This window comes from Prionailurus viverrinus, chromosome B4, assembly GCF_022837055.1.
Source record: "Prionailurus viverrinus isolate Anna chromosome B4, UM_Priviv_1.0, whole genome shotgun sequence".
Taxonomy (NCBI): domain Eukaryota; kingdom Metazoa; phylum Chordata; class Mammalia; order Carnivora; family Felidae; genus Prionailurus; species Prionailurus viverrinus.
In genome coordinates, this window is record NC_062567.1 from 2905895 (window position 1) to 2918316 (window position 12422).

The 12422-nt window shown below is 44.4% G+C and overlaps 1 protein-coding gene and 1 non-coding gene across 2 annotated transcripts in view; one reads left to right on the plus strand and one right to left on the minus strand.

Annotated features, from left to right (window-relative positions):
* PRKCQ (protein kinase C theta) overlaps positions 1-12422 on the minus strand; it is a 187173-nt gene that overhangs the window by 131445 nt on the left and 43306 nt on the right. Inside the window, exon 2 of the mRNA XM_047867798.1 lies at positions 1406-1532. Within this exon, the coding sequence (XP_047723754.1) occupies positions 1406-1523 (118 nt within the window). The 5' untranslated portion in view covers positions 1524-1532. The remainder of the gene's footprint in view (positions 1-1405; positions 1533-12422) is intronic.
* Positions 9123-9229, plus strand: LOC125171363 (U6 spliceosomal RNA). The gene has a single exon (XR_007154282.1). It is a non-coding gene; the product is annotated as a U6 spliceosomal RNA (small nuclear RNA).

The following is a 12422-nucleotide window of genomic DNA, read 5'->3' on the forward strand; positions in this document are numbered from 1 at the left end:
AGAAGGTATAGATTTGTCGAATCGCTACACTGAACACCTGAAACTAGTAAGACGTTTGAGCGTCAACGATACTCAAATGAAAAAATCTAAAAAACCCAAACCCCATAAATTGTACAAAAATAATATTTGAATTGTGACGGGCAGAGTGATTTCTCGTCAGAACAAAACCAAAGACAAAATCAAAAACCAAACTCCGCAGATGCCACAGGCTAACCTTTTGGAAAAAAACGAAGTCGTCGTCTTTTCTGACAAGGTCTCTTGATCCCCATGGCCGATCCGACCACGTTCAAAGGCAAGGCCGAAAGAAGAAATGAAAAAGAGGCTCTCAGGAGGCAAATGTCAGTGAGGCCCGTGCTTAGAGAGAACGAGCTCCCGGAGACCCATTAAGTGGAAAGCGGCTTTGAGAAACTCAGACATTTCACACTTCAAAGGTTTCTGTGACATTTGAAAGGTTTTAGATCCGGAGCAAGTGCCACTCTCACTTGCTCACTAAACAGGAGAGGAATCCGGGCAGAAGGGAAATCAGGATGATTTGGACCTTCTCCTCAGCTTGGTGCACACTCCCGGTGGCTTGCAAGGGTGGAGTCCGTCACGAAGGGAGGTCTCTAAGGGAGGGAAAGGCCAGCCTGGTGGGATTTGGAAACCCACGATTTTGAGCTGGAATCACCTCGTTGGAGGTTCTCAGCTGCCGAATCGGGTTCCTCCAGCATCCGCAAACGCCACTCCCTGAGACGCCTTTTCAGTACCACCCCATGGGAAATAACACACACTTCTCTGTCCCCAAGTCTCTCTCCCCCCACTTTGCCCTGCTTCGGTTTTCTGCCCAGCACTCCTCCTCATTATTCCTTATATTCTAGTTTGTTCCATACCTCTCTCCCTCTGCTAGAGTAGAAGCTCTAAAGGAAAGGCACTTTTTCCGCCCACTGGACACTAGGCGCTCCATAAATACGTTCTGTGTGAACCACCCTGGATGGCTCCCCTCAGTAACCATCTTTAGAGTTCATTGTAAGATTGTGCAGACTTAATCTATCTGTAATCACTGGAAATAACCAGGGTTAGCAGTGCAGGTGCCATGTTCGACTTGAGCTCACCAGTAGATTTTATCACCCCCATTAAGTCCTCACATCACGTCTTCAACCAATTTCTCCTTTTCTTTGTTCCTTTCGCGTATGTGAGAAAATGGCACAGTGAAATGGACTACGAGGGAGGAGACCTGGGTCTCCGCCTGAGTCGGTCACTAAGCTCATACGCCCTTGAGGAAGTACTTGGCTTGGCTGGCCATCAGTTTCCCTGAACTGTAAAATTAGGTTGAACCCGACGACTCTGACGTTTCTGGAAGGACTTGCTTCCTAGTTCACACAAGGACTTTCCTCCTCCCCCACCTCGAATACCCACTCAAGCTTACCTGATTCAACATATTCTTTGACCAGCACAGCGCAGTAAGGGTTAACAGCCTCTCCCTGACATGGCTGGCAGGACCCACAGTCGAAGTTGGACAAACCAATGCGAAGAAATGGTGACATGGTTGCTCCCTGCAAAGTGACAAAGACACATGCTGTTGGGGGCTATAAAATATGTTATTTTGGGTGTCCCATTCCCACTTAACCAGCGCTTTATCACTGACAGCTCAGAGGCTCAAATGGCTCAAGGATCCATTTAAGCAAATACTTTTACTTCCCTTTTTGCAAAGGACATTATTGGGCTCACCCCAAACCCCAGACTGACTAGCCAAGGAAAGAGGCTTCCCGACGTCTGCATTACTCAACCTTGTCAGCTAGAACTATAATTCCACTCCTAATTTAAGGGGGTTACACTTAATAGTTGCAGAAACAGGCAAGAGAAATTTCCAACATTTTATTTCTTCTGTTAAGCAAGCAGGTACCCAAGAAACAACCCACAATAATAAGAAAATGAGTTTAGAAAGGGTGAGTCTATTTTAGTCACAAAAACATGACACCACAAAATTCTTACGTGGGCTATTTATGTGTGTGATGCACTTGGCTCTGGGCATTTAGCAGCTGAACTCTATTTACTTCAGACATTTCAAAAAGGTCTACTTTCTTCGCGGTCATATATGCGTGTGTATATGTACATATACGCACATGTATATACCTCCATATAAAATAAGCCTTTGAACATTCCAAAGCACTTAAAAAAAATCCCAAATCATTGCCCACCATAAAAGAATGCCTTATCATCTAAGGATAAATGACAAAAGCCAAATTACCAATAATTATGCATACCTAGGGATATGAGGAGAAAGCCATCATAATGTTGGCGAACAAATTCCAGGATTCTAGTCTGGTTCTTCGTCTGCTATTCCTTCATGTCCTTGTTTGGACACTTACCTCAAGTAACCACCCATTGCCCCCACTTTTCTTTCTTTTATCTACTTTTCCATGAGGTCCCATTAATCTGACACTACCATCTGGTATTCAGTGGAAAAGTTACGTCTTTGCTTCTTCTCTCTTCTTGAACTGTTCTCTCCTCAGTCTCTTAAGTAAGTCAAAGATAAGAACAATGAAGCATTAGCTGTCCTTTCTACCTTTGTAGAAAGAAAGACAAGTCCTCAGAATGATAGGACCCCACATGTGAGCGCCAATGGCATAATCCCAAATCTGGCAGGGCCATTCAAGACTGCTGGTTCTCTGAAGTGCTGGGTGGTCTTTGAGTGTTTTCTGAACCTACAGAGAGAGATTAGGGGCTCTTGACAACTGCTGTGAACTTCATGGATTCTAAGAAAGTCTCAATCGCCCACAATTTAGCAGGGTTGAACTAAAGGACACGGTTGTAAAATCATCATATTTTTCAGGTGTCCTTAGTCTCTGAAATACATTCCATATAAGTCACACTGTTGAAACGGTCACCAGATGACTTCTAGATGTGTCTTCAGGGGCCCCCTTCACCCTCTGACAGCCTCTGAGGTTAGTATTCTTGGACGGGAGCCAGGCTAATGACTGAGAGCTCTCTGGAGAAAACTTCCTTGACAACAGCCCCTTTCCTGGGTCACGTAGGTCTTCTGGACAAATCTATATTTTTCTGCACTAATAGGAAAGATCGCCAAGAGTGTCCTCATTTACAAGTGTTTACCATACGTGGACCCTCTGAAGATTTCCTCAACATGAGTAAAGTTAAGTAATTAATTCTGAGTCTGGAGGGATCACTGACTCATAAAGCCTGAGTTACAACCACTGTGACCTTTAGTGACGGATGTGTCACTTTGCTATTTCCAGGCTGGGCTCAGAATTCACAGCAGCAACTCAACATGCACCTGGAAAAGTCTGTCCGGGGAGCAGACAGAAACCTCTAGGGTGACGAGGGTTTCCGGATGCAGTAGGGGAGGGAATCACAGTGGAACCCCCTTCTCCTCCAGCATGCCCTGCTTAGCTGATTTCCTAGCCCACCAGCCACCCAGATTTGCTAGCCCTAGCCCCTCACGCATGAGCATCTTGGCATTTTACCCCAGGCATGCATCTGTTTGCTGGCCAGGCCACTGCCTCACTTTTTAAAGGTCTAGTCACGGGGACAGGACCTGACATTTTCACATCTGGAAGACAGAACGGGCATCTGTGTGCTGAACCTAACATGTTGTTTGCTCAGGGGTGCGTGGTTTGTTTTTTAACATTTTTTTTTAATGTTTATTCACCTTTTGAGAGACAGAGACAGTGTGTGAGCAGGGCAGGGGCAGAGAGAGAGGGAGACACAGAATCCGAAGCAGGCTCCTGGCTCTGAGCGGTCAGTACAGAGCCTGATATGGGGCTTGAACTCACAAACCGTGAGATCGTGACCTGAGTGGAAGTCAGATGCTCAACCGACAGAGCCACCCAGGCACCCCTAGGGGTGCATTTTTTTAAGGTAAAATGCAGCATTTCATTCCTGAGCTACTCAGAGTTTTTCCCCTCCTGTAGCTTCAATGTGAAATGTGATCATTATGAAAAATAAATACACAAATTGTAAAAAATCTTCTCATAGTTCCACAGCGGAAGCAAGTCGCTACTACTCTTTTGATGTATTTTCTTTCGTCTTTTTTTAATGAACAGGTTTTGTGGTTTTGTTTTACATGCTTTGCTCATACTGTGTTTACGGGATTATATTTGGCTTTTTTTTTTAATTTCACATCTTGCCAGGGGCGCCTGGGGGGCTCAGTCGGTTGAGCGTCTGACTTCGGCTCAGGTCACGATTCACAGTCTGTGGGTTCGAGCCCCGCGTCGGGCTCTGTGCTGACAGCTCGGAGCCTGGAGACTGCTTCGGATTCTGTGTCTCCCTCTCTCTCTGTCCCTCCCCCCCTCTCAAAAATAAACATTAAAAAAACCCAAATGCTTTAATTTAACATTTTGCCATAAAAATTGTCCAAGGTAGTATGTTATCTTTGTAAACATCCTTTAACTTCTTGCACCATCTTCTAATGACCTGTTTTACTAAAGTCTTGTAGTTAAATGTTTAGACACATGTTTTTTCATAATAGAAATAATGCCGTAATAAGCACCTTTTTATAATTTTTTTAAATTTAGGAATACTGCATCAGTGTAGATCACTAGTGTTTTCAATATGACTAGATCAAGTGGTATTACTATTTGTAAGTCTTACACATTTGAAGACAATAATAAAACAAAGTCAAAGAAAATATCTAGAGTAACTACAACAGACAATAACTAAGTGTCATTCTTTATAATAAGCATACACAAATTTGAAAAAGCCAAACAAAATAAAAACCACCTATGACCCAAGGAATTAAGTGGCGATAACACAAACTATACCAAATATTAAAAAAAACAAAACATAGTTTCAATTAGTTATGTGGGAAGATGTTCAGCCTGTGAGCACTTTAACAAATGCAAAATGGGGGTGCCTGGGTGGCTCAGTCGGTGATCCCACTTCGGCACAGGTCATGATCTTGGGGTTCATGAGTTCGAGCCCTGCATCAGGCTCTGTGCTGACAGCTTGGAGCCTGGAACCTGCTTCGGATACTGTGTCTCCTTCTCTGTCTGCCCCTCCCCTGCTCACGTTGTCTCTTTCTCTCTCTCAAAAATAGGTAAGCATTAAAAAAAAATACATATATATATATATATGCAAAATAAAACAAGATACTATATAATTGCATTTACAGGACATTCTTGAAAAGACAAAACCGTATGGAGACAACAGTGGTTAGCAGTGGTTTGGACAGAGGACAGGGGGTTATAAAGATAGAGCATGAGCAAGCTTTGGGTGTGGGGAGGTGACCCTGTAGTATAGCCTGGTCACAGTGATGGTCACAGAAATCTAGATTTAAATTCACAGAATTATATAGCAAGAACAACCGTCAATTCTACCACGTGACCATTTCAAGACCAAAATTTAAAAATATGCTATTGGCATTTCAAGGCATGGACTATAAATTCAGAGGTGATATAGATAAAATGCACACCGGTATGGACAAAAGAATATACATCAGGAAACTAAGGATTCATACAATAAAACACTGAATTAAAATCTAAAGTAATCATGAGTAGCTTCGATTTATTAGAGGGAAAATGTCAGAGCCTTAAAAAAAACAAATGGCTTTTACTCTGCTATTGAAGCTCTCTTGAAAGTTTTTGCCTTTTGGAGCAAACAATTGAGAAAGGATCATATTGGAATTTGATAATGCATATTCTTTGGGGATCTATTAATATTCAACTCTTCACAAAACTCTAACAATAAAAAGAGTTAAACTATTTAAATATAAAACACGACACAATAGCATTTTTTTTTTAAGCCAGTGCAACTAGCAAATATTTTTGAAATGCTCCTACCTAACACTGGCAAGGGCAACACGAATCGCGCCCTTGGAAACAATGCTGTTGTGAATGTAAATGTCCGCAATCCTGTTGAAGGCTCGCACACGTGTGTGTGCATGGGAGCACCAAGATGGTATGTAATAAGCATTCAAGGATGAAATTAACATGCAAGATTTTTGTCGTCAGCCCCTCAACCTGCCGGGTCCAAGCAGAACTCAGGGTCCTGCCTTTCGAATGGGCCCCGTCTATTTCACCAGCTCGGTGACGGGTACCCTGGCGCTCTGCCCAGCCCTCGGATGTCACCTTTCCCCTCCTGGACCGGAGCTGGTTTGCCTTGCCCCTTCCTTCCCCTTCCCGGCCCCACTTGCCTCAGCGTGACTCCAAGCCACCACAACTTACCTGTTGCCCTACCCAGTCCCGACACCTGTCTCTCCCAGTCGGATCTCCACGCTGCAGCCCGAAGGAGCTTAGTTAGGACCATGCGGAGCTATTGCCATTTGTCCAACGTGTCAAGCTGTTTCATGGCTCTGGGCTTGTAGCAATACCGTTCCCTCTCCCTGGAATGCTTTCCTATTTCGTTCCATCCTCCCTCTGCACCCCATCCCTACTTCCTTCATCTTTCAAGCTCCTGCTCAGTCCCTACCTCCTCTCTGAAGCCTTTCTTCCCTCCGCCTCCATCATCCTCCCTCCTCCCTCTGGAACTTCTTGGTGGAATCCATTCAGTCCTCCAGGCTCCCCGCCTCCCCAGCTCCTAGGGCATGGCTTTCAGACAGCGCCTGCCATATTTATTTGCCATGGCTCTGTCATTTCCCATTTCCCAGTGGGGTAGATGCTGTCGCTCCCATGTTCTTTCTCTTGAGCCTCCAAATTTGGGGGGCACAGCAGAGCCCCACCAGGATTTCTCCTGCTTCATCTTTGAGGTACCATGTTTGTCACTCAAACCATAGAAGTCCTTCTGGTTTCATCTAGCAAGACCCCTCCAGAGTCAGTGCATGTGGGTGCCCTACTACAAGACCCAAGTTGTGATAAAGGGTTTTCTCTATTGCCACATTCCTTTGGACATTCCAGTCAGCTTCGTGGGACTGGGGAGGAGATCTGGTGCTCACACTGCCAGATTTCCCTTTAACACTTTATTAGATATATTGGGTCACACTGGTCTTCCCAAATAAGCAGACTGCGGGCTCTGAAAGCAGAGACCAAGTCTTAGTCATTCACGCACCTCCAGGGCTGATCCCTCTGTCTGATAAGTAGTAGATGCTGAATGCATTTTTGCTAAGGAACTTGATTTTCAAAAGCAATGCTTTATATAATCTCTTAATCTTCATGCTTATATGTATATATTTTAACCTGCAAGGGTATGGTGTGGTCCAATCAAGCAGCAGGCAGTAGTAGAGGAAGTCGATACAAGAGAAATATCCCAGGCATTGTTACAAAGACCCGAAGCCATTATGGACTCAACTGCAGGAGTTATTTAGTGTCCCTAAGCCTGTCTTCTCATTTGGAAAGGGTAATAATACCATCACTCATTTCATAGGGCTACACGGACGGAATGGGCAAATGCACGGAGGTGCTTATGACGGGTCTGGCGCAGAGTAAACTCAAAAATGTTAGCTGTTATGATTATTATTGCAACTCTGATATATTTTCCAAGGGACTCTACTGACTTTATTAGTTTGTACCAAAAATGGGCAAGAAGAAAAGTAGAGACCGTCTGTTAGAAGCACATCTTGGCTGAATTATATGGCCTCCCTCTGCACTCTGCCACCGAACTCCCATAAAAACCCACATGTATCTCTCCTAGAGCACTTATTACCCTGTGATAGAGTCATCCCGACGTGAGCACTTATCATGATGGACAGTCAGGATGCCTATCCAATCTTCTGTGCTTTTGCTATCTCAGCTGCGAAATCTCATAATATGTACTTTAAATTTGCAGAGAATCTTTACTCTTATGACTCAATGTTTTCCCCTTTAAGCATGATCTCATCTGTCTTTAGCAGGTAGCTTCGAAGCCAGCAGATGGACAATATCATTGCTCAGCGGCACGGTTAAGGTCATAGACCTCAAGTGCTGAACTGAGAATTCCGGACTCCCTGGGTGCTGACTCACCTACTTACCCACACTGACTCACCTACCACAACTCAAACCTGCCAAATGCTTTCACAGTGATGTTAAGGATTGCCACCACATAACAAAAGCCGAGGAGGAGAAGTTCCACAGAAATAGAAAGCAACAGAAGTTCTCTATACTCTCATCAGCAAAAAAAAAAAAAAAAAAAACAACAAAAAAAAAAACAAAAAAAAAAGCAAAAACACACAAAACCAAAAAATAAGACTTCTCTTTCTTTGCAGCATGTGAAATAGGAATGAGCATACATATCTTTATGTAAATGTTTTTAATGTTTTTAATTTTTGGTGGGGTGGGGAGAGAGACAGAGCTCGAGCAGGGGAGGGGCAGAGAGAGAGAGGGAGACACAGAATGTGAAGCAGGCTCCAGGCTCCCAGCTGTTAGCACAGAGTCTGACGTGGGGCTCGAACCCATGAACTGTGAGATCGTGACCTGAGCCGAAGTCAGACGTTCAATTGATCAAGCCAGTCAGGTGCCCCTACACTTCTTTATTTAAAAACAAAAGCGTGGACAGCATCTGTATTGTTATAACCTAGCAGGAGGTATCTCGGTGACAGAGGGAGAGTCTCACAGAAACAGCAAAACCTCAAACATGTAGAAGAGAGAACACAACCGAATCTGTAGTCAACCCAGGAATAGGACAAAAAGCACTCAATAGTTTCCAAGTGGGTCACCTAAGCCCAAGTTTGGGGAATTAAACACCAGGCAGATGTCAGCAAATGAAGTGACATCTGTAGCTTTTACATCTCTTTACAGATAGAAAGGTTTCTTGGGTAAAAGTCATGCTGTAGAAAATAACCTACAAATTAAGAATTCTTGCCTGGAAATGGGCAGAGAAGAAAGGTGGTAATAAGAGAACCATCAAATGAAAAGCATTTTACCCTGGTACTAAGACTTCTACAAAGTAGTACAATATAATAAAAAGAGTCAGATTACATATTAGCCTCGTGGGGCATCTGAGTGGTTCAGTCGATTGAGCGTCTGACTTCAACTCAGGTCATGATCTCATGGTTTGTGAGGTCAAGCTCCCCATCTGGCTCACTGCTGTCAGCTCAGAGCCCGCTTCGCATCCCCTGTCCCCTCTCTCTCTGCCGCTCCCCTGCTCACACACACTCTCTCTCTCTCTCTCTCAAAAAATGCATAAACATTCTTTAAAAAAAGGAAGAAAAAATAAATATTAGCCTCTTGGCCACACATGTGGTCTCAAAAGTGAATTAGAATAAGAAGCATGACCTGGTGCTTGCTTCGGCAGCACATATACTAAAATTGGAACGATACAGAGAAGATTAACATGGCCCCTGTGCAAGGATGACACGCAAATTCGTGAAGTGTTCCATATTTTTGGGGACCAAGAAAAAAAAAAGAAGCATGTCCTGAAGATAATATTTTAAAATAATCCCTAGAGCATGAACTGCAAAGACCAAAGAATGTAAGCCTAACATTCCACCAGCTGTTAGAAATGGTCAGGAAGGGGATTTGTTAACAGAGCTGGTACTGCCCGCCTACCTAAAAACATTAACAAGACACCCCCTCCTTCAAGTGCTAGCGACTGAACTGTGTCCCCCACAAATTCACATGTTGGGACCCTAATTAATTTACCTAAGGTTAAATGAGATTGTGAGGGCAGGACCCTAATCCGATAGGATAGTGTCCTTGTAAGAAGAAGAAGAGACACCAGAGATTTATTTCTCTTCATGGTGTAAAAACACAGTGGGAAGGTGAAGAGAGCTCTCATCAGACACCAACTTTGAGGACACCGCGATCTTGGATGTCCAGCCGCCAGAAACATGACAGCTCCCCCCCATCTGTGGTATTCTATTGTGACATCCCCAGCAGAATATAACTAATATAACCAAATATAATGTAGAAACAAAACAAAGATCGAAATACAGAAAATGAGCCATCTGGGATGTCATTGTGCATATTCTGACACTGATTTTATTTTTTAAAATTTTCTTAGTATTTAAAATTTTTTTATGTTTATTTAGTTTTGAGAGTGAGAGAGAGCGAGCGAGCACGAATGGGGGAGAAGCAGTGAGATAGAGGGAGACACAGAATTCAAAAGAGGCTCCAGGCTCTGAGCTGTCAGCACAGAGCCTGACGCGGGACTTGAACCCATGAACCATGAGATCATGACCTGAGCTGAAGTCGGATGCTTAACTGACTGAGCCACCCAGGTGCCCCCTGACACTAATGTTAATGTGTGACATGAACATTGTCCACTAAAGCTTAGCTCTGATCAAATTATACCGATACTCAAGAAAACTGTCCCAGTCCCTGCTGAATTAAATCATGGCTTCTTAACCCATTATTTCAGAGCCTCTACATGTTGGCTCCCACTGCCCCCTTGCCACCACCTCCCAGTCCCCACAGCATGCCTCTTAGTCGTATCCTGACTTCTCTGTTTGCTGGGTACATCGCAACCATCCATCTTGGTGGCTATGTAAACTGGTCCCTCTGTTTGGAATGCTGTGTCTTCTCCCCCCCCCCCTTAAAAAACTGCCATCCCCTAATCCTTCTCATTTTTTCGAGGACCTCACTTACACACTGCTTCATTCAGAAACGCTTCCCTGCTCCCCACAGAAAGAGGAGTGGTTTATCCGATGGGTAAGTTTTAGACAAGTAAATGGCACCTGCCCAGCCCAGCCTCTTCTCTCCCTTGGGGGGAATCTGTGGACTTTCATAGAACATGTTTCTCCACTCTTCTCTGCCATAAGCAGGGTGGGACTCATCTGCCTCAGTCCTGGGAGACTGGCCATTGTCCAGCGTGGCCTCTGACACCATGAACAAAGACCAACCTATCGCTTGAATATTTTAGCCCATATCCACCAAATCCAGCCTCAGGTTGACTTTTTTTTGTTTTGTTTTTTTGCATTTCCCTGACTTCTGATCGCTCTCTCCATTTGTTCCAAACACAGCACAGCCTAGTGGAGGTATTTATTGGCTCCCCCTACAATTCACATGTATGTGAAGAGTCCATAGTGTATATATGATAGCTCATATTATTCAGTTTTCTCAACAAGTCTACAAGGTGGGTATAATCAACTCCATTCTACGGCTAAGAAACTGAGGCTTCAGTGGGTGAGTAGCTTGCTGAAGGTCACAGAGCTAGCACATAGCAGAGTCTGGATTTCAGCCTTGGTTGCTAAGCACCTCCACCCAAACTAGCACATTATTTCTTGTTAGAAAATGCCTTTTAAGGTTAGGTCAGGAAGGAAGTGAGAGCATGGAGATTTCCCCATAGAATGGTCTCCATCTGTTCTCCCAGCCTCTAATTAGGAAGGACGATTACAACCACCCACATGGGCTCTCTCAGCAGGCCTCCATGCTGCCCTACTTGCTTAATTATCTTAGGTACCAATCGGACGCTTCTCCTTGTCAGTACCTGCGTTTGAAGGATCTTTCTACCCCATAGCTGTGGAAAAAAAAAAAACAGGTAATATAATTGGAGTTGAAGTTCCTTGGAACAACGTAAGCTCACATCCAGAAATGAGGTCAACGCTGCAGATCTGAGTAACTTCCCCAGGATGTCACCAGTGTGTGCTCTCCCATCTCCTTGAATCTCCCTTCATTCACACTGTCAGAAATGGCAGATTGGGATGAGTGAGGAATTCCAGGGCTGCGGTCTAGAACAAAGCTAGCTGACTGCTTCACGTAACGTTGGGAGGGACTTGGTCTCCTTGGCAGGATTTTCTAGCCACAGTTAGGTAATCACTTACTGAGTCTAAAGATGCTGCCTCATATAGGAGGCACACTGAATTTGTGGCTCTGTCCCTGTGTCAAGATTTACTCTTAAAAGACAGTCTTCAGCACACACACACCCCCCCACACACGCGCACACTCACACACACACGCAAAGTAACTATATGAAGTGACGGGTATGTTAATTAGCTTGATAGTGGTCATATTTCACAATGTACAGGTACCTCAAATCACCAAGTTGTATACCTCAAATATATCTGATTTTAGATGGTCAGTTACCTCTCAATCAAGTTGGGGGGGAGCGCGGAGACAATCGTTTCTGTGACTGTCCCTTCTTGGCAACCCACTAGCTCTAAAGAGACACGGGATACTTTGTAATCTTCCTAAGGCACTAGAGTAAGAGGGCTTCCTGCCAGGTAGGTGCTCAGTGAGGAAAAGTACACCACCTCACTCGGGGTACCAAATCGGAGCCAGGGCCCAGGGTACTCGGGTCAATGGGCACCTTGACTGAGAAGGTGAGTGTGAAATTCTTGGACACATAGTCCGTCTTCCTCTGGCCTTTACGTGCCAGTGGACACAGAGGATGGAGACACATGGATGGACAAATGACACTGCCATGGCATGAAAGCCAGCTTTTCCAACTGCACCGTCTTCAACAAGTGACCGAACCTCTTTGTGTCTCTGTTTCCGTATCTGTAACATGGGGAAAATAATAGATGTACTTCATAGAGTTGTTACGGGGATTACATGAGTGGATTTATGGGAAATGCTTGCGATAGTGTTTGGTGGAATCACATGGGACGTTCCCAAGGGATCCTGAGAAAGTCTCCCTGA